The sequence below is a fragment of the Sinocyclocheilus grahami genome, unplaced genomic scaffold, assembly GCF_001515645.1.
Source record: "Sinocyclocheilus grahami isolate Dianchi unplaced genomic scaffold, SAMN03320097.WGS_v1.1 scaffold382.1, whole genome shotgun sequence".
In the NCBI taxonomy this organism is placed as follows: Eukaryota; Metazoa; Chordata; class Actinopteri; order Cypriniformes; family Cyprinidae; genus Sinocyclocheilus; species Sinocyclocheilus grahami.
Window position 1 is genome coordinate 1,893,836 of NW_015505561.1, and position 23,227 is coordinate 1,917,062.

The following is a 23,227-nucleotide window of genomic DNA, read 5'->3' on the forward strand; positions in this document are numbered from 1 at the left end:
TATTCTAATTTGTTGAGATAGTGAATTGGTGGGTTTTTGTTAAATGTGAGCCAAAATCATCACAATTAAAAGAACCAAAGACTTAAACTACTTCAGTCTGTGTGCACTGAATTTATTTAATACACGAGTTTCACAATTTGAGTTGAATTACTGAAATAAATGAACTTTTCCATGACATTCTAATTTACTGAGATGCACCTGTATATTATATTATATTGCCACATTTTCAAAATACATACATTTCTATTGAATATTTGATTTTATATTTTACGTTTCATGACAACCTCTGAGAAAAACAATAAAAAAAAATAAAAAAAAAAATAATAATAATACAATTCATATTATAAACATATTAAGAAATACCAAAACCTAAAAAAAAATAAAAATAAAAAATGACTGAAACTTTAACAAAAATTCTAATGAAAATGAAAAATACATTTAAAAAAATAAAACCATTAATAAAAACTATAATAATATCTCTATGATACTAAAAAAACAAGTTGCAAGCAAAACCTAACACACTTAAAATTTTAGCATATTTAAAAAAAGAGGCAAAAAAGTATGTGACAATTATTTGGACATTGTTTTGGGGGATTGAAATCATTTTTTACTCGATTGCTCAAAAATAGTAAGATTGAATGCTCTCTTGCCTCATAAGTTGGTTGTATTTTGCGAGACGCTCAGATCTACATGGAGCTCCTGTCTTTATCTGAAAAATAAGAAAGAGAAAGAGTTCAAGTTTGATTAAGATGGTTTTGAAAAACGTATCCTCTTTGTACATAATGCTAACACTGTGTGTACCTGTCCAGTGCAGAGTCCCACCACTAGATCAGCGATGAAAGTGTCTTCTGTCTCTCCTGAACGATGGCTGACCATCACGCCCCAGCCGTTGGCCTGAGCGAGCTTACATCTGAGGGACACACAGTTCCAAATGAGAAGCTTAGGAGCTGGAAATGCTGGTAATAAACTGGTTTATGGGGCATGATTTAATAGCCAACAATAGATTGCATGGGTCAAAATTATCTATTTTTCTTTCATGCCAAAAGATCATGCTTCAAGAAGATATTTTGTAAATTTCCTACCGTAAATATATCAAAACTTAATTTTTGATTAGTAATATGCATTGCTAAGAACTTCATTTGGACAACTTTAAAGGCAATTTTCTCAATATTTAGATTTTTTTGCACCCTCAGATTCCAAATTCTGAAATAGTTGCATCTCAGCCAAATATTGTCCTATCCTAACAAACCATACATCAATGGAAAGCTTATTTATTCAGCTTTCAGATGATGCATAAATCTATAATCTAAACCACACATAATGTATGTGGTCCAGGGTCACATACATTAAAAAAGAAAACAGCCATTTTAAATTGTAAAAATATTTCACAATATTACTGTTTTTTACTGTGTTTTTGATCAGTTAAATGCAGCTTTGGTGAGCATAAGAGGCTTCTTTGAAAAAAAAAACTTTAGAACAGTAATGTATATGAGTTATATTTACTAGTTTGACATGATCATGGTTGGCTGTAACTTTGCAAAGAAGGCTGATAAATAGTTATATTCCTATTCTCGTGCTAACTGGTTTAATTTTTAAGTGTTAGTGAAGAGTGCTACCTGGATAATCGTTGACAAAAAAGAAAACAGCAATTTTAAATTGTAAAAATATTTCACAATATTACTGTTTTTACTGTGTTTTTGATCAGTTAAATGCAGCTTTGGTGAGCATAAGAGGCTTCTTTGAAAAAAAAAACTTTAGAACAGTAATGTATATGAGTTATATTTACTAGTTTGACATGATCATGGTTGGCTGTAACTTTGCAAAGAAGGCTGATAAATAGTTATATTCCTATTCTCGTGCTAACTGGTTTAATTTTTAAGTGTTAGTGAAGAGTGCTACCTGGATAATCGTTGACAAACGTCTGGTAGATCTCTAACAGCTCATCGCTGGTGATGTGTCTGTCTGGGTTTGGAGGAGACTTGAAGTCGAGGTCGTACTTGCCGTCACGGTAGAACTCGGAGGCGGCTACATCCATCCCGATCACGACTTTATCTGTGAAGCCGGCCTTGTCTATGGCCGTCTTTATCAACTCAAGTGCTGTGGAGGCGTGATAGACAAGTCAGTAATGGATAAATTAATTATGATGAAATTGGATCACACACTCAGACAAGGGCGTGCTAGAAACACACCTTCACTGTTCTCCAGGATGTTTGGAGCGAATCCTCCCTCGTCACCGACGTTGGTGGCGTCTTGGCCGTACTTCTCCTTGATGACACCCTTGAGCGTCTGGTAGAGCTCGGCTCCGACACGCAGGGCGTCACGGAATGACTCTGCCCCCACAGGAAGCACCATGAACTCCTGCATGGCGAGCTTGTTTCCAGCATGAGAGCCTCCGTTGATGACATTAAAGGCCTGGCGAATGGATAGAGAAGATGTGCTTAGTCAGTCTATTTCCCTAGATAATCAAGAGAAAATACCTCCAGATGTGAATTATGACATTGCGAGCTGAAGTCATGCGGTTGAGTAATGAGTTTTCTTACAGGAACTGGCAGCACTAGTTCTGTGTTTCCTGCCAGATCAGCAATATGGCGATACAGAGGGACACCTTTTTCTGCCGCACCGGCCTTGCAGATGGCCAGAGACACTCCCAGGATGGCATTAGCTCCAAACTGAGCTGTAGACATGATGAACAGATTTAAAATGAAGATTGTATTTAATAATTATCTAATTTTTATGTTATTTATATGCTAGTTTCATTGTATAAGAATTTTTTTTTTCTTCCATAAACAATGTACGTTTTGGAACAAGTACTGAAATATATCAAAACTTAATTTTTGATTAGTAATATGCATTGCTAAGAACTTCATTTGGACAACTTTAAAGGCAATTTTCTCAATATTTAGATTTTTTTGCACCCTCAGATTCCAAATTCTGAAATAGTTGCATCTCAGCCAAATATTGTCCTATCCTAACAAACCATACATCAATGGAAAGCTTATTTATTCAGCTTTCAGATGATGCATAAATCTATAATCTAAACCACACATAATGTATGTGGTCCAGGGTCACATACATTAAAAAAGAAAACAGCCATTTTAAATTGTAAAAATATTTCACAATATTACTGTTTTTTACTGTGTTTTTGATCAGTTAAATGCAGCTTTGGTGAGCATAAGAGGCTTCTTTGAAAAAAAAAACTTTAGAACAGTAATGTATATGAGTTATATTTACTAGTTTGACATGATCATGGTTGGCTGTAACTTTGCAAAGAAGGCTGATAAATAGTTATATTCCTATTCTCGTGCTAACTGGTTTAATTTTTAAGTGTTAGTGAAGAGTGCTACCTGGATAATCGTTGACAAACGTCTGGTAGATCTCTAACAGCTCATCGCTGGTGATGTGTCTGTCTGGGTTTGGAGGAGACTTGAAGTCGAGGTCGTACTTGCCGTCACGGTAGAACTCGGAGGCGGCTACATCCATCCCGATCACGACTTTATCTGTGAAGCCGGCCTTGTCTATGGCCGTCTTTATCAACTCAAGTGCTGTGGAGGCGTGATAGACAAGTCAGTAATGGATAAATTAATTATGATGAAATTGGATCACACACTCAGACAAGGGCGTGCTAGAAACACACCTTCACTGTTCTCCAGGATGTTTGGAGCGAATCCTCCCTCGTCGCCGACGTTGGTGGCGTCTTGGCCGTACTTCTCCTTGATGACACCCTTGAGCGTCTGGTAGAGCTCGGCTCCGACACGCAGGGCGTCACGGAATGACTCCGCCCCCACAGGAAGCACCATGAACTCCTGCATGGCGAGCTTGTTTCCAGCATGAGAGCCTCCGTTGATGACATTAAAGGCCTGGCGAATGGATAGAGAAGATGTGCTTAGTCAGTCTATTTCCCTAGATAATCAAGAGAAAATACCTCCAGATGTGAATTATGACATTGCGAGCTGAAGTCATGCGGTTGAGTAATGAGTTTTCTTACAGGAACTGGCAGCACTAGTTCTGTGTTTCCTGCCAGATCAGCAATATGGCGATACAGAGGGACACCTTTTTCTGCCGCACCGGCCTTGCAGATGGCCAGAGACACTCCCAGGATGGCATTAGCTCCAAACTGAGCTGTAGACATGATGAACAGATTTAAAATGAAGATTGTATTTAATAATTATCTAATTTTTATGTTATTTATATGCTAGTTTCATTGTATAAGAATTTTTTTTTTCTTCCATAAACAATGTACGTTTTGGAACAAGTACTGAAATTATTAATGATTTCTTTTTTTCTTCTTTTTTTAAAAAGGTATTTTAGTTAGTGCCGGGCAACGCATCCAAAATAAAAGTTTTTGTTTATATATTATATGTGTGTGTGTGTGTGTGTGTGTGTGTGTGTGTTTTTTTTCTTCCATAAACAATGTACGTTTTGGAACAAGTACTGAAATTATTAATGATTTCTTTTTTCTTCTTTTTTTTAAAAGGTATTTTAGTTAGTGCCGGGCAACGCATCCAAAATAAAAGTTTTTGTTTATATATTATATGTGTGTGTGTGTGTGTGTGTGTACTGTGTATATTTATTATGTATATGTAAAGACACACACATACAGTAAGTATTTAGAAAATATTTACATGTATATATTTATATTCATATAATTTATATTATATATAAAAAATATTTAATATATAAACATAACATATTTTCCTTAAATATATACATGCATGTGCTTGTATTTATTTATACATAATAAATATACACAGTACACACTCATAAATTTATGTACACAAAAACTTTTATTTTGGATGCGATTAATCGTGATTAATCGTTGCCCAGCACTAATTTTAGTATAGTCTAGTATTTTAAACTAAACTACCATTCAAAAGTTTGGAATCAGTAAGCTTTTTTAAAATAAATTAATACTTGTATTCAACAAGGATGCATTAAATTGATTAAAAGTGACAGTTAAGTAATTTATAATCTTACAAAAGATTTCTATTTCAAATAAAACGTTTTTTTTTTAATGTTTCTTAACAGAATCCTAAAAAAAATGCATCACAATTTCCACAAAAATATTAAGCTGTTTTCAAGATTGATAATAATAACAAATGTTTCTTGAGCAATCAATCAGCAATTTAGAATGATTTCTTAAGGATCAGGTGAGACATCACAGGAATAAATTACATTTGAATATAGTTTCTAATAGAAAACAGTTATTTTAATGTCACTTTTTTATTATAATTTATGATATTATTAATAGGTCTCCTAAAAAACACAAGACTCTTTCATCATTTACTCAAACTCTTGGCTTTCAAACTTGGCAGGTCACAATTCCTTACAAGCGTTTGGCATTGCTGACAACAAATCTGGCACACTTGTACACAGCATGTTTTAATATAAGCTACAGTGGAGGGTATGATTTCCAATAAATAAGTTACAATTTGGTTATGGATGGCGAGCTTGGCTTCAGAAGACTTGGAATATAGCAAATTGCATGCTGGTTTTTTGTCCTTCTAATGGTGTGTTCACACCAAACGCAAATTTAATTATTCGCGTGAGTAGATTACATACAAAGTCAATGCAAAGACGCGAATAGAGGCGAATTTGCGCCAGGCGACGCGTTTGCCGCGACCGCGAGATATTCGCCTCAATCGCATCTTTCGCGCAAGTTCAAAAATTTCAACTTGAGCGGAAAATTCGCCTGACGCGTTCTCGTGCAAGCCAATCAGCGAAGAGTTTCTTGACACTTCCAGTTGAATCAGACAATGGAAGAGAGCATTATTGCAGCCGTCTGTTATTATATAGGTCTGGAGCATAGAAAACAATTAAAATCAGTTGTAGTGGTAGTTGTATTTAATTAGCATGGCTACAGAGATGCTGCTATCAATAATAAAAAATAATAGTAATATCAGTGCATATATACAGTAGTAAAATGTAACACACACATTAATACAGGATCCTTACTTTATTCATCCTCCTCTGGATGGTGCTGTGAACCCAGACACGTCGGCGTTTGGCTTTCCATTGTATTTGGGACTTTTTGACAACAGGTAACACATGGTGTGTTCACACCAGACGCAAGCGAATTTGCGCATCGCATCACTCGCTCTAGATTACTCGCGGGATGTTTTTCGTGTCACTCGCGCGAATAAAACATAGCACGATCAACCATGGTGGCGATAACTACAATCGCTGTTTTGTACCTGTTGTCAAAAGTCCCAAATTTTCCGCTCAAGTTGAAATTTTTGAACTTGCCCCAAAGACGCGATTTAGGCGAATATCGTGCGTTCGCGGCAAACGCGTCGCGCATTTCGCGTCATTCGCGTCGCCCATACTCGCGCGAATAATTACATTCGCGTCTGATGTGGACACACCATAAAGTCATTTTATACGCATTTGAACATGCGGCTGAACATCTCCTTTTGTGGTCCACATAATAAAGAACATAATACAGGTTTGGAACAACATGAGGGTGAGTAAATGATGACTTCATTTCTATTTTGGTTGAACTATGCTTTTAAAAAGTGATATTTTATCATGTAAGATAATAACTTACATTTGTTCTCTGTGCCGTCCAATTCGATCATCATGTTGTCCAGTTTCTCCTGTTCCACCACACTGATCTCCTAAAGTTCACATCATGAAGATAAATCTCTTAAGGTTAATAAAATACAGTGATTGATGCTTGATGAAAATGTTGTTTAATCATTAGCCCTGCTGCTGTGAAATTAACCTGGTTAACATCAAATAAAAAATGTGCAATATTTGGGTTTTTAGCTTTTGCACTGTAGACATGGGAGTATCTGTAACTTAAAAAAGACATGAAAACGAAAGAATGGAATGTGTAGATCAGAATGAAAATCAAGACCTGGATAATAGGAGATAATTGTGTCTCTGCCTTTGGTAGACTGGTAGCAGTGGGACCTGATTTATAAGTAAACGAGTATAAAAAAATGAAAAGAAACATGATTAAGAAAAGTGCAGGGGTGGGATCTGATTCTGATCCCATCTGATCGGAATCTGATCTGTAAAACAAACAAACAAACAAATAACAAATAATTAAATTAACAATTGCTTAGAATTAAACCGAAAAAACTAAACAAAACATATCTACTAACTATTGGGAAAGTGGCGACAAATATCTGGAGAAAAAAACGGCATGGAATGAAAAAAAAATAGGAGCCTGTAAAATAATGTAAATCATAGTGAAAATGCATTAAATAACAAACTTAGCTGTGCTCCCATTAAAACCAAGTATATTTTGAATATAAGCAGCAAATTATTAGATGATTTTTAACTTTTTAAAACTAAAAAAAATTAAAGCTTTAAACCCTAAAACTGGCAACGTATCCAGTGGGATACAAATATTTCAGAGGATGTGGGTGGAGGCAGGGAAATCTCATTTCTTGGTTTCATGTTGAAAGGGTGTTTGTTGTGAATATTTAGATATATTGACTTTGTTCATACATTCTTTGTTTAGCTCACGGGCAGCATTTAAAACTGCATGGCCGCCTGTAGTGGGAAATCTACTCACTCTCCTTTAAAAGTTGATCTAGTTCACTTACCTGTTTAAAAAGCTGTTTACATTAGGTTTACATTGAAATTTTATGAATTAAATGCTTACATTTTTTGTAATCTGTCTCTAAATGTTTGTATCTCAGGGGATACGTCACCCTTTTAGGGGTATACATCAAGATATAAAAACATATATACAGGGCTGAACTGGGACAAAAAATCGGCCTTGGCATTTTTTGGTCCAGGCGGCCCACCACCACTTCAATATATCGATATATATATATCGATATATTGAAGTGGTGGTGGGCCGCCTGGACCAAAAAATGCCAAGGCCGATTTTTTGTCCCAGTTCAGCCCTGTATATATGTTTTTATATCTTGATGTATACCCCTAAAAGGGTGACGTATCCCCTGAGATACAAACATTTAGAGACAGATTACAAAAAATGTAAGCATTTAATTCATAAAATTTCAATGTAAACCTAATGTAAACAGCTTTTTAAACAGGTAAGTGAACTAGATCAACTTTTAAAGGAGAGTGAGTAGATTTCCCACTACAGGCGGCCATGCAGTTTTAAATGCTGCCCGTGAGCTAAACAAAGAATGTATGAACAAAGTCAATATATCTAAATATTCACAACAAACACCCTTTCAACATGAAACCAAGAAATGAGATTTCCCTGCCTCCACCCACATCCTCTGAAATATTTGTATCCCACTGGATACGTTGCCAGTTTTAGGGTTTAAAGCTTTAATTTTTTTTAGTTTTAAAAAGTTAAAAATCATCTAATAATTTGCTGCTTATATTCTCTATAGCGCATTGTGATTGGATGGTTTACTCTGTCAATACAGGAGACAAAACAATGGGCCACTGGCTGCTCGCTGTCTCTGCGTGATGGTCCTCGAAGAAAAAAAACAAAAAAACATTCTGTCGGCCCCTTAAGTGCGTCGGCCCACCGAAAAAATGCTCGGTATGCCCGATTACCAATCCAGCCCTGCATATATATATATACTCTGTGATTTTGTGGCTTGTGTTTTTGAAAATCAAATCTTTTTGTAATCTTGACAAAACACATATCGTTGGAAAGGTCTGAGAGTCAAGGTTCCATATTTGGTTACTGTTTTGTAATAGAAGTGATATTGTGACAGAAAAAAACTGCATCAAAAGAATTCAATAGTGTTTGGGTGTCACCCAGTGGTTATTTTTGGTGTAGTGCCCAAACAAAATCTCACAGGAACCACAATTGTGGTGATATCAACTTCAAATTTGGAACATAACTTGGTTAGACATATGGCTTAGATTTTATAGCAATTTGAAGTGCAACATATTTTATAAAGTATTTGCTTTATATACATTTTTTTAAATTAGTATACTGCATTATCTTTACTGCAAACTTCTATAACTTTTTTATACTTTCTTTTCTTTTTTTTAAATGCTTTCACTTCAGCAATAATCTGCTATGTGTCTTCTTTAAAAAGAGATTCCAAAGCATTCAGGAATTACAACCATGTTGTAACAAGCATTGATAAACAAGTGTTCTGTTTTCAGTTAGTTTATACCCCCAAACTGGCAATGTATCATGTGGGATACAAACATTAAAATCAAAATTAAAAGTCATTTTTTGAAAAAAAAAAAAATGATCAAGTTGTATTATTTGTGTCCCAATAAGATGGAAAATAGCAATACATTTATTTTCTGATGTCTCTTTATGGTCTTGCCATTTTTAGGGTTAAATAATTCAGACCTTTTCCAGAAATAAGCAAATATGCACAGATTGCAATTTATACCCCTTCTTGTGCTGGCTGAAAACTGATTCTTTGGTTATTTGTTACAAAAACAAAGGTTCATTAAACACCATTCTCTTTGCACTTACAGATGCGATGAGGGCTGGTCCAAGAGTGTCATTAATGTGGCCAACAGCCTTCAGTACACCTTAAAACACAAGAAATGCAAAGTCACGGTCACGGCAGGTCAAACTGAAGATAAAATAAACAAAACTATTGCAGAAGGCTTCAAAAAATGATCTATTTAGATTGAATTGATCTGATGTTTTATGATGGTTAATAGTGCCAATGTTACAATGGGCCATCTGTGATCGCTCACCTTTGCCCTTGTAACGGCTCTTGTCTCCATCTCTGAGTTCCAGAGCCTCATAGATGCCTGTCGAAGCTCCGCTGGGCACCGCAGCCCTGAACAGACCTAAAAAAACCACTGACACTTCACATCTGTCTTTTATTTACAGCAGTGAATAATACATAATGCATCCATATCTTAGTGATAGATCTGTGTTGACAATTACATTTTTATACATTTACATTTGTCTCTTAAATGTAACTTGCGTTTGGATATATTTTGATATTTTTTATTTTATCTGATTAATTTTTTTATTGTATTTTGTGTTCATGCATTTTTGCAGATGCTTTTAATAAACATGTTTCGAAGACATTATTTCATTTCTATTGTAGAAATCACATATTCTTTTGGTTTTAAAATTCAGGATGACATTCTGCTCATCCCTTGCTGTAAAGACTCTATTGATTCACCTTTATCAGTTCTCAAGTCCACCTCCACTGTAGGGTTTCCCCTAGAGTCCAGGATTTCCCTGGCAACGATGCTCACAATGGACATCCTTAAACACAGAGAGAAAACAAGAGAGAGGGAATGAGCTAAACCTCTGCTGACTCTAACAGGACAGGACGTTTAGAAACTGAAAACATCCTTTGATTGACCTTGCATGAGTAAGACAAACTTCTAAAAGTGAGCGAGTCCTCCAGCATGTCAGCAAGAACACTGTTTTGGTCTACCTGCACCTGCAATAAATCTCTTTTTACATTCGAAATGCTGCTCAAATGCAAAATGCATACATTTAAGTGAAGAACTAGACAATATGTATTCTGTGATGCAGAAAACCACTCACAGAATGAGTATTTTGGGGACATGCTGAGTGCAATTTGTTCACCAAAGGAACACAAAATAGAGCTTTTGTGAATTTTTGTGCACAAAATCAGTTTTGAGGTTAGTGTTTGGTGCATAAAATAAAGTGCTGACTACATTTCTGTTGTCGAAATGCAGCAGGGTTTGGCTTTCTGTGTACAAAATGCATTAGTGTAACTGTATTTTGTCATGAAATACTGTGTTTTGTGTCATTTAATCCACACAACTAGTCAGGTTGCACTTGGTGCCGCAAAGAGTTGACAAAAATGTGTGTTGGACCTCCGAGAGCTCCAAATCTTTATGTTTTTAAGTCGGTAGGCTTATGGGCAGAGTGCCGACATACAGCACAGTTGTGCGACGAGCGTCCCGAGTTCGAATCCCAGCTCGAGGACCTTTCCCAATCCCACCCATCTCTCTCTCTCTCCCATTTCACATCCTGTGACTTCTACACTGTCCCATGCTAATAAAGTCAAAAAAACGCCTAAATGAAAATCTTGAAAAATGGAAAAACGTCTGTTTTTTTCTGAAGGAATGCCAGGTTTTCTTTACCCATCCAATTCGAAATCAAACACGCAACATCACATAGCCATTTGCAACCCCTTTTACTTCTATAATGCGTTTCATTTTGAAGTAAAACAAAAGGAAGACAAAAGCAGGACAGGGATGGATGGGATCGTGAATAGTCTAAGTTCTGTACAAGAATGTGATTTTGTTAAAACAATACCTAAATAGCTATTTAGTTACGAGTTAAAAGGAGAATCATTTATTTTTCCATTTTGTTTAAAGATTAACATTTAGAATAACGTGCACTAATGAATCATTCAGAATAAGTCCAGGGACGTGCATTAAGTAGCCTAAAGAGCATCCATTTTGACTTAACCCTCAACATCTTTCCATACACATCATGGTGCCAATCAATCTGATGGCTTTGAAAATGAAACCGGTTTTCTGGAACATTCAGTTCCAATGAGAGATACAGTTCAAGCATCTACAGCGAGATGCCACGCTGGCAGCCAATGGAAACCCAGAACATGCAAATTGCATTCTAAATATGCCACGACCGACATGGGCGCACGTGTCATCTTGCTAATTGAATGCGCGTCTCGTAGCACCGACCACCAGCGTTTAAACCGGGGAAGGAGGAGGAGGAGAAGGAGAGGGAGGGGCTTTATTTGTAACGACAACGCTGGCATGTATGCCCGCAGGTGCCACGGTCCGAGCAGCTCCTCCTGATCGTGCATCTGAATCCGGACGCTGCTAATTTGCGCCGTGCCAGTGCGATACTGCAGCAACCGTGCTGTCAGCAGATATACAGAGGGGAGGGGGCGATCTGCGGAGGGGTGGGGTGGGGTGGATAGCGCAGAAAAGTGGCGTGATGGGGCAAGAAAAAGATAAATAATTTAACATCCCTTTGGCGAAAAGACGAGCTTTCTGGAGCACCGAAACGAATGGTCGCACGGATTGTAATGAGAACTAGCGATGGCTCGTTCACTAGCGATTCGTTCGGTTTGCGTTTGTCACGTGACAAATATAGGACTCACTCTGGAGGTGAACTAATCGTTTGCGTTTCTCATAATTTACCGCATTAATGAGTTAACTGTAATAATTAAAAAGGCTTGTTTTTTAAATCTAACATTTTAACTGAGCTCCGTTCAAATGAACGAGGTGACTTGTACAAAATGAGATTGATTCAATTCAGTCAAATAAACGATCTTCCAATGAGAACAGATTGGACACACACCGATAGCACACGTAGCCTATATAGAAACAGTGAAGCGGACACACAGTGTGGGATCCATCTGCACTACCCCTTCACCAGCGGGCACCAGAAAACAACACTGCCACCCAAATTCACATCCAGCATCCCAACATAAGGAGTGACTCCACATGCAACTGTCTGTCCACAGAGGCGTGCTCTAAAAACAGCTATGTCCTGACATAATAATAAATAATTGCTCATAAATTAATGCAACATTCACAAAATCATGCCCAAACTGAATAATCTATAATCCAAACCATCTTAATGCCCCCGCAACAGATGCATTAATGATGCAAAGGTGCAAAAGGAAGAATAAAAGCTTTGGTGCTATGATTACCTGCCGTCAGTGCGCGTAGCCTTGCGTTAGGCAAGCCTGGAAGTGTCGAGCTGTGGAAGAGAGAGGCAAAACAGAGAGAAGGTGGGTGGAAACCAGAATGAGAGCGAGATGACAGGAGAAGCAGAAGGGGGAGGGGATGAAAAAATGAGTCAGAGGAAGATGCTGAGAATTAGAGAGGAGAGGAGGAGAGAAAGAGGAGGATGAGTAGGTCAAGGCGACTGATTAATAAGCGGGAACGAGAGACCCGGGAAGAGGAGGGGAGACAACAAACACAGGGTGCTACAATGTTCCTCCGTGACTGCTGGTAAAAATAGATGGAGGAATTGGGTAGAAAGAAGCAAGACTAAAATCCTCCAGTGTTACTAGGGAATGCAAAGCTTATGATCAATATTAAAATGGTGAAAAGTGATATACATATTTTACAAATCGAACCTGCAACAAATAAAGTAAGGAATTTAAGAAAAATTTAAAGTTATGATGTCAAATTAATAATAAATATATATTTTTTATGTTGATTTATAATTGGCATGCCAATAATATAATTTGTAATGAGAAATGTTACATTTGATTGTAAAAGAATGCCAAATAAAAATATTTTCCCTTGCATGCAAAACATGTTACAATTGTTATAAATCAACCTGACATCAAAATAATTTTATTTGTATTTATTACAAAATTACAATGATTTTTATATAACTTTATTCACTTTCTTAATATACGCTTCTTATTTTATTGTGTATGATTCATCAGTGCACATTTGTCTAGGCTAAATTTAAAAAAATCTTTGTCTTTATAATCTTTTATTGAAATGAAATAAGTTTCACTGCCTTTGAAACTGCTTTCTGGCTGTTGCATATTTGTTAACCAATAGCCAAAAAACTAAGTATGGTTTTATTAAAATCTCTTTTACTTAAAGGCTACATTCTGGTATCAAAACTCTACTTTTTTTAACAATCCGGTAAATTTCCAATGGATAAAATTAAGCTCTGTCTTACATTTTTTCCCTTGCTGAATATCTTGTTTGAAACAGAAATAGGTTTCATTACAGAAGAAAAATGCATTGCAGGTGTTGTTGAGTTTTAATTGAACAAATTTGTTCTATATTTATGAACAGAATCTCTTATAGAGAGTCAAAGGTCTTGCTGAATGACAGATATTATTACAGAAAATAGATTATATTGATGTATATAGGCCTAGTTTTTTTTTGTATGTGTGTGAGTGAGTGAAAATGTAGACTGTTTATTAGACTGACACATAAATGTGAGTGAAAGATAATCTGTGATTACACTGTTTATTTTAATAAGATTATTTTTCAGGGAATTGGGTCACACTGATCTTGACACCACAAACACTCATACTGAGATGAAGAGGGTATTATTTTGAAGATAACAGGCTGTACGAACCTCTTGGCCAGTCACAATTACATTATATTGTGGTGCTTCAGTGTTATGAATGTGATTAACGTTTTTCATGCTTTTTAAAAATATTTAATGTTATTAGAGAATAGCAGTAATGTTTCTTCCTTGATCGACAAAGCCCATAGCCGAGATGGTTTCACTAACAAGAAATAGGTGTTAAACTAGAAATAGTTTTGAAACTAACATTGTCATATCTCTTAAATGTAACTTATCTGTGTAAATGTGTCTGGGCCAGATTTGGCTACAACTGCTTAATTATCTGTTAGTTGCTAAATTCACAAGAGAAATAGTAGAAACCTTCAGGACATTAAAATTTGCATTAAAAATTACAGACCAATAGTAAATGTTCATGTTAAAATAATCATTAGGTTTCTTGAATCACTGCAAGTACAATTAAGAGGTTTAGATTTGAGCAGCTTCCTTAAGTGATCCTTTTTATTTCTCCTACATTCTATCCATGAAATTCATTTGAAGATCATTTAAATACAGTACATTACAGACCATAAATTCCAATACCAAATAAAGGGAATAGTTCACCCTAAAATCAAAATTTGCTAAATAGATTCCCACTCAGGCCAAGATGTTTGGCGAAAGCAAAGCGGACTCAAATTTAGCCAGACGCAGCGATCTAAATTTAAAGACATCGCATGGATTTGTTTCTTACAAACACACAGCTTTTGTTTCAAAGATGTTAATTGATGGACTGGAGTGTGAATTACTTGTTGTAAATTATTATGTTTGTATCAGCTTTTTGGACTCTCATTCTGACGGCACCCATTCACTGCAGAGGATCCATTAGTGAGCAAATGATGTGATGCAAAATTTATCTTAATCTGACAAACAAGCTCATCTACATATTGGATAGCCTGCAGGTGAGTTAATCTTCAGCAAATTTTTGGGTCAGCTATTCCTCAGATCAGCTTACAGAGGTCAATAGTCAAAAACTGTTAGTGGATTCACTCAGAAAAAAGGTACAAATGCTGACATTATTGGGGCAGTTCCCTTGCAAAAGGTACTAAGATGTGTACCATTTAGGTACTTATTTGTACAATTTAGGCACTTAAATGTACCTTTAAGGTAACAAAATGTACCCTTTAGGGATACAAATGTGTACCTTTTAAAAAGGTACCACCTCAGCTTTTTTTTCTGAGAGTGTAAAAAAGTTGTGATTGTTTTGGCAGTAGAGTTTAAGGCTTGAACAAAGTAAGAAATCCCTGACCTGAAATGATGCCAACCCCTCAGAGGACCTCAGATGATGCCAACCCTGAAACAACATACAGAACTACCAAATGTTGCTATAAGTTTGAGTGCATCATATAATAATTGCTGTCAATAGTGTTCATCGTCTGTTTGATTACGTCTTTAATGGATTTTTCTGTACAGTTCTGCCATATGTACATTAACTGACAGTCACCACTGATAAGCTACCACTAAATATTGTAGAAACTTAATTTGCTGTAAAGTTGCTTTGCAACAATTTGTATCGTGAAAAGCGCTGTAAAAAAAAACTTGAACTGAATTTAAATGTGATCTTTAGCGTGTTGAATACGCAGTTTAACCTGCCAACAGGATTCAAAGATAAATAAGAACAGCAGTGTCTCTTTGTCCCTTTTAAAACGCCACTCTTAAAGGAAAGATCTTTTCATTGTGTTGACATCACAGCCTGGCTGAATAAACAAATCTGTGGTACATATTCTGTTGAGTCATGGCTTTCCAGCATGTGTCAAATTCACTTTAGCAGACAGGTCACTGTAGAGTCACAGGACTGTCATAAATTATTTTGCATTTCTTTCACAGAGTTGTCTATTTGTACTTCAAAAAATACAGCAGTATGCATCTCGGAATAAGACATCTTGTCACTGTTGCCATCTCAACATTACACTCCACATAACTGCTAGATTCTATCAATATTACATTCTGTGGAATCACATTTAAATCAATAATACGATTTCTGTAACCAGCACAGTTAAATGATAAATGAATGCATTTCATTTGAATGTTATTATTTTTATTTAAAGGGGTCAGATGATGCGATTTCAATTTGTCCTTTCTCTTTGGAGTGTTACAAGCTCTTGGTGCATAAAGAAGATCTGTAAAGTTGCAAAGATTAAAGTCTCAAATCCAAAGAGATATTATTTATAAAAGTTAAGAGTCAGCCACGCCTACCTAAAACGGCTCGTTCTAACACGCCCCCACATATCTACGTCACTATGTGGGAAGATTTGCATAACGCCGCCCAAATGTTCACGCAAAGAAAGAAGGTGTAACTTTTATTCTCGCTGTAGTATTGTTGTTGCCGCCGCCGCCATGTCGTGAATGCACTGTGTGTTTCATTGTGAAACCAAAACTACTTTGTTTGGCCTTCCAAAAGAGGACGATATCGCTTTGTCATGCCTGGAGCTGAGGAAATACTTCAACTTCGCGCTGTGGATCGCTGGATCGGCTTTCACCGTGGACGAAGCGGAGTCCAGCCCGGGGTCGTCACATGTGGTTGCCGCAGGCATCACAGTATGGTAAGGGAGGTAAAATTTCCGTCACACGCTTGAGGAATTCGGCCAATCACAACGCACTGGATAGCTGGCCAATCACAGCACACCTCGCTTTTTCAGACCGATGAGCTTTGTAAAAACCGATGCGTTTCAGAAAGGCGGGGCATAGAGGAGAAACAATAATGTACAGTATGTGGAAAATAATGTGTTTTTTAAACCTTAAACCGCATAAACACATTTCATTACACCAAATACACAAAATAATGTTCTTTTTAGCAGCATCATATGACCCCTTACTCACAACTAAGTTCTACCTAAAGCACATATAGAAACACTTCAGCTGAGTAAGACTTCAGTGTCACATGATCCTTCAGAAATCATTTAATATGCTGATTCAGTGCTCAAGAAACATTTCTTATTACTGTCAATCTTGAAATCAGTTGTGCTGCTTAATATGTTTGTAGAAACTGCGATACATTTTCTTTCAGGATACTTTGATTAACATAAAATAAAAAAGAACAGCATTTATTTGAAAAAGAAATATTTTGTAATACTATAAATGTGTTTACTGCTACTTTTGCTCACTTTAATGCTCTTTGCTGAATAAAAGTATTAATTGAACTAAACTTAAACTTTTATAAGAGTAGTGTAAACATATATTAAACAATGTAAGGTAGCTTTAATGGATTCAAATAGCTCAAATCACTATTACCCTGTAACTTGCTCAAACTGAAATGTATCTCAAGTCTTGCTGAAATTAAACCAGCCAATAAAAAACAATACACATATTCGAGATGTCTATTAAAAATACAATAATCAAGTATTTGGACATGTCTCTGGGTCTACAGGTTGTGTATATCACTTCTGGTCACTAGGAGGAGCAATATCTCTATGCCAGATTGCACAGTCAACCATTCAACAGTCAATTCCTGATTGTCTGTCACCATGATTACTTTTACCCTAAATCATTAGTATAGGCCAGGGCTGCCCAAACTCAGTCCTGGCGGGCCAGTGTCCTGCAGAGTTAAATCCAACTTGCCTCAGCACACCTGCCGCGAAATTTCTAGTATGTCTAGTAAGAGCTTGATTAGCTGGTTCAGGTGTGTTTAATTGGGGTTGGAGCGAAACTCTTCAGGACACCGGCCCTCCAGGACCGAGTTTGGGCACCCCTGGTATAGTCAAACACTCAACTAGTAAATACACACTTAATTTTGCAGACAGTCTCTTTAGTAATTGTTTAAATGTTTTAGTGTTTCCTAGTCTTGCCCTAAAATTTTGGGGTTTACATCTACAAGATTTATGATGTTTTGTTCTCCAGGCAGTTTTACTGTAGTTGGATTATGGATTTCAATAAACACCCTATATGGATCCAAACCATTCTTAAGACTGCTGTGCTAGAAATTGCAATCATAACCTTACCATTGCGTTATGTTGGTTGGTTGGTTAAAAATAGCACATACAGTATCTCACAAGCACATCTGGAAGAGAGGAGATGCCATGAGTCAGTTACTGGAGACGTTCTGTTTTCATAGTATAGACTCTGTCTACACTACCACTCCAGACACTAGATCAGAAAGCTTTATGTAGCAAAAATATAGTGACTACAGTGTATTTGGAAGGTCTAAAAATGTCCACCTACTTCAACTTAAAAACTTGAGTTCAGCTGCTGACTTATATTAAACTGACATTACAAAAAAATCAAGTTAAATCTCATAGAACTTTAAAAATGGTTAAATTAATTTGAAGTTTTACTAATAGAAAAACATATGCTGACTTGGCTCATTGATCATATCATTTTTACAGTGTGCAAGTCATCCCAAGTACAAAATAGCATGACACTTACTGGAATTTTTTTTTTTGATCTTCTATTTAACTATTCAGTTTGTGATCTGAATTCATTCCATATGAGAATATAGCCTATATCTATTTCCATGTGATCTACAAATAAATAAGACAAACCCAGTGCGCCTAAATGCATTATGAATTAATAAAGAGCATGCATTTGACCTGATTTCAAATGTTTCCAATAGTAACGGTTGCAGGTTGGGAAAATTACTCATTATCTCTTGCAGTGCCCCATGCGTCTCATGCATCATTTATTTATTTTTTTATCAGAATGTTGTTGTTTTTTTACACATCTAAACTATTGACAGTAATGTGTGTTGTATTTCATAGTGTGTTGCAGCAGGGGCCCTGAAGCTAATGCATTATAATTAACATCCATTGTTTACTTACAGAACTACAATAGGTCCATGTGATAAAAATGAATCGATTGCAATGCTTTGGAATATGATGGGGGTGGGGAATATGAGGATATGGAAATGGCACAGCCATTATATGGTAATGTATATCGAATGTGTCATATTCATAATGTTCATTCTGGAAGCCTTGACCAATTACTTCTCTTTTCCTCATGTTTACAATGAACATTGTGTGTAAATGTCTGTACGGTGTGCAAAAAACAAGTAACCAGCCTACTGAAGGATAACATCTAGTCAGTGTCGGAGATATGAACCTGTAAACCTGTAGTAGCTAATAATGCAGAAATCAGTTTATGCAGTTTTGCATGATTTAGTATTGGGTTCAGGATGAGATTAAGGGGGGGGGTGCTAGTCGTTGGGCATATTATGGGATGTCTGGGCCATTAGGGAGGGGGAGGGGCCGGTTTTAAGGGGGGAGGGAATATCACATTCGGGACTGTTCATTTTTGTCTCTTTATATTTAGGTGTTTTTTTTATCTGGCTTTGTTGTAGAAGATTCGCATGTGAGAGAATGATATTTGCATTTCTACCTCATGAAACAGAAAGACTGCAACATTCTTTTTCTGAATTGAGTAAGAACCCTTAAAACAAATGCTCATTTAGCACTAATATAAATATTACTATTTCCAAAGGCATTTAATGTACTAAGCTTACTATAGTTGCACAAGCAAAGTTAGTGATTTGAGAAACGATCGAGTGCAGTCATTGAAATCACGGCCTGATTGCTTTCATTTTTTGGTCAAATTCAACGTCCCTTAAGAGTTTATCAGTAGCCATCTCTGATGGTGTCCATATGTGGCTCTTTCACCCAGTTATGGAGTCACATTCGGTTCGGTGCGGGTGTGGGGGGAGGAGGGAACTAGCAGAGAAAGCGTAAAAGGAGTATTATGGTATTCATTTTAGCATGCATGGTAATCTGAAACCCCTCCCTTACACCCCCCACCACCCCAAAAGACAGACAGACGCACACACACACACACACACACACAGAAACACCTCTTTCTTGCATATTGCCATGACAACTGCCAGCACAGGATGAATATTATGGTCTGTGTTTTCTTTTGGCTGAGACATTATTACTGGATATTTGGTGCTTTGGAGTGTGGAGGAGGGGTGCGCCTGAGTGGATTGTCATGACAACCACCTCTATATTTCTTTGATATGTAATTATGCTATATGGTGCCTACCACTCCCCATCCCCCCACCCAAGAAATTACATTTGTTTCTATATATGTGTGCATACATATGTGCTGCATTGTGATGGATATGTGCCTCAAGAGCCGTCAGTGTTTGTCATTTTACTTCTCTGCATGCAAAGAAATCCATGTGGATGATAATGGGGTGAAGATGGCGAAAGGTTAGCTATGGTGACAATTTGAGGAGGACAAACGGGGTCCCAATGTCCCATCTATAACTTCTGAAGGCCTCAATCAAATGGTGCCAATTCCATTTTAAACACTTATACAGCAGCATTATCAATGTGAGATTTGAACTTGAGAGGTAGACTGTCTTTGAACATGGCCTTGAAACTAAAAATCCAAAACCAGATATGCACTCTTAAAAATGAAGGTTCCAAAACTGGGTTTTAACAGTGATGCCATAGAAGAACGATTTTTGGTTACCTAAAGAACGTTTCAGTGAAGAGCTCTCAGAAGAACCACTTTTTTCTTGGCGTAACGAACATTTTAAAATGTTTTTCCACTATAGATAACCTTTTGTTTAATGGAAATGTTCCATGGATGTTAAAGATTCTTCATTGAACCATCAGTGCCAATGAAGAACCTATGTTTTTAAGAGTGTATTATCTGCCATTTGGGCTCATTTTTGGACCCCAAATCAAAGTTGGTTGCATGCGGGCAGAACAGTTGCATGCTAAAATGCCATTGGCCTGAAGAGCACTAACTTTAAGTTTGGATCATATATGGCGTTTTATACGCTCACAAATGTCTACTGTAAATACAGAACTGTAATAAGGAAGCAGGCTGGCGAGGAGTTGCTAATCGACTTTTTTCCTCTCTCTCTCTCTCTCTTCCGGCTCAGTTCCCGTTCATTCTTTTTTCGGAGTTATGGTTATTGTGGGATGTCAGTGACTATGTTTATTATTATGGGATGTTAACTGGGGTGGGAGGGGGTGGCTGTCTCCATGGCAACTGTTGCTAAGGGCACGGTGGAATGGGGAAGAGAGGGTCTGTCTTTGGTTGTTGGGGGGGGGTGGCTGTTTCCATGGCAACTGTTGCTAAGTGCACGGGCGGAATGGGGAAGAGAGGGTCTGTCTTTGGTTGGGGGGGGTTATTATGGTCTGTATGTTGCAAGGTAACTATGCGGTGGGGGGAAGGGTGAATGTCTGTATGTATGTGTGAATATGGGGAGGGAGATTATTATGGGATGTCTGGCCCCTGATCTCTTTGTGTCTATGCAAAGGGTGTAAGTGGCAGAAGGAGAAACTGCGACGTTGTGTGCATCCTACAGCTGAGAAAAACATAAGCTGGATCCACTTTCACTACATATTCATTAGAAACAGGGATATAACAAATTGTTTTTAAGGGTTGATGAAAAGGAGCCTATACAACGTGGGGACATCTTAGATTGAATTAGCTGTTTGTTTTGAAAAAGGGAACAGGTCAAGTTGTGTGAGTACACTTTCTAACACTGCACTACATTTATTCTAATTATGTTTTTATTTATGACATCTTTTAATGCATGCAGAATGAAAGGAATCTTAAAAGTTATGGAGACTTTGCAGGTTAGCATCCCTAGCCTGCTTAGCTAATGCCTCTCTCGCATCATGCCCCATTTGCCCATTAAATCTCCATAACTTGTTTCAGCCGCGTATTTTAAAAGTTTAAGCATGCCCTTTTTTTCAGTTGCATTAAACCAAATGATATTCGTTCACTATTGTTAGATATATTTGCACGCTTTTGGGATTGTGCTTCCTTGGCATGGAGTGACCACTGATCAGCATGCTACCGTGACTATTAACTTCCGTTTGTATTGTTCTTTTATTTTCTGTCTCCCCCGGCTTCAGGAAGGCACCAGAGGAGGCGAAATCGGCATACAAGTGTCCACAATCCTCTCTAGCTGGTGTAATCAGCAATATGTCCGGCAGTGAGGACGACAGAGACGATTTTGAACATCGGTCTACGATGCAAGGTAAAATATTTAACGTTACGCTTACTGATGCGGGTCAACTCCTCTCGATTAGTCGCTGTTGTTTACGGTGTATGTGAATGAAATGTAAATACACGAAATGATTAAACGGATTATTCATGATGTATCTTACGTTCTCAGTTGGACTTTATTGGTGCGAAACTTAATTTACTCGACGAAGCAGTGGCTAGTCGGCTAACGAAACAACACGCGCGGTTGATTCTAGACGTTTCCTTTCTTATAAAACATAGTAAACCAGAATTGTCGTCTTCGAGTAATTCATCTTATATATTTGGATACCTTTGCATTTGATCACCCCGTTGATGGTTTTTAGTCAGCGCTTTGTTTTGCCGGTAATAGATAACCGTCGACTTACCTGCTATTTTTTTTTACCGTCACACTCAAATAATGTCTTCATATTAGTCAGACATGGCACTAAACGCCAATTTGGGAGCTTATTGAGCAGTACTGATGGTTTTATAGTAACATTAGATGTGTACCGGCATCGGTGCTCAGCGGCCTACCGGTAACAGTCGCGTGAGAGTTTGACGCGCGAGGTTTTTCTGTGTCCTCGCGCTCTGGCTGTTCGCGCGCGGTCGGCCCGTAGCTTTCAAGCTCGAACATGCTATTTTGCGTGTGCAATAACTATAAGCGTTGATTTTAAGTTTAATATTTTGATTGTGCACTTCAGCGTGTGCAGGAGTCGGATGTGACGCCAGTTTTTTGAGGGAAATGGTTAAAGGGGGGCTTTGCCCGGGCATTCAGAGTGCTGAATGAAGCAAAATACTCGGTGTATTTTCGTATTTATGCCTTACTTTCTGTTTTACACGATTCGTAAGATTTATTTTAACCACTTCAGGAAGGAAATTATAATTTCATATGTGTTGTGTGTGTGTGTGTGCTTAATTTAGTATCTGTGGTGCAGTTAGTCAACTCAAAGAGGCGTCTATATTAAAGGGGTCATATGATGCTTTTTTTAAAGATCGTTATTTGGTGTAACAGAATATGTTGACATGCTTTAATGTTCAAAAAACACATTATTTTTCAAATACTGTACATTATTGTAGGTCCTCTATGCCCCGCCTCTCTCAAACACTTCTGTTTTCTACAAAGTCCCGCCTTCTGACAAGCGCAGTCTGCTCTGATTGGCCAGCTGACCCAGTGCATTGTGATTGGCCGAACACCGCAAGCACTCGTCGGAAATGTAACGCCCCTTACCATAATCACGAGCTTCATCTTTCAAAATAAATGTAAAGACAGAGCCCGAAAGGGGAGCAGAGTCGCGTGACAGACACAGTGATGAAGCTGGTATGTGTTTGCAGTACACAAGCCACGGTTAAGACTGTGTGACCCTGTGTCTCTCTCTCTCTCGCACACAC

General features: G+C 37.4%; 2 protein-coding genes across 2 annotated transcripts in view; one reads left to right on the forward strand and one right to left on the reverse strand.

Annotated features, from left to right (window-relative positions):
- Positions 1-12,774, reverse strand: part of LOC107549876 (gamma-enolase-like) — a 16,347-nt gene extending 3,573 nt beyond the window's left edge. The window contains exons 1-8 of the mRNA XM_016231053.1: positions 12,534-12,774; positions 10,047-10,132; positions 9,607-9,702; positions 9,377-9,435; positions 6,545-6,614; positions 3,986-4,119; positions 3,635-3,857; positions 3,345-3,542 (exon numbers count right to left, since the gene is read on the reverse strand). Coding sequence (XP_016086539.1) covers positions 3,345-3,542; positions 3,635-3,857; positions 3,986-4,119; positions 6,545-6,614; positions 9,377-9,435; positions 9,607-9,702; positions 10,047-10,131 — 865 coding nt within the window. The 5' untranslated portion in view covers position 10,132; positions 12,534-12,774. The remainder of the gene's footprint in view (positions 1-3,344; positions 3,543-3,634; positions 3,858-3,985; positions 4,120-6,544; positions 6,615-9,376; positions 9,436-9,606; positions 9,703-10,046; positions 10,133-12,533) is intronic.
- An 8,813-nt stretch (positions 12,775-21,587) lies between these two features.
- LOC107549834 (chromodomain-helicase-DNA-binding protein 4-like) overlaps positions 21,588-23,227 on the forward strand; it is a 38,727-nt gene continuing 37,087 nt past the window's right edge. Inside the window, exon 1 of the mRNA XM_016231006.1 lies at positions 21,588-21,851. Within this exon, the coding sequence (XP_016086492.1) occupies positions 21,797-21,851 (55 nt within the window). The 5' untranslated portion in view covers positions 21,588-21,796. The remainder of the gene's footprint in view (positions 21,852-23,227) is intronic.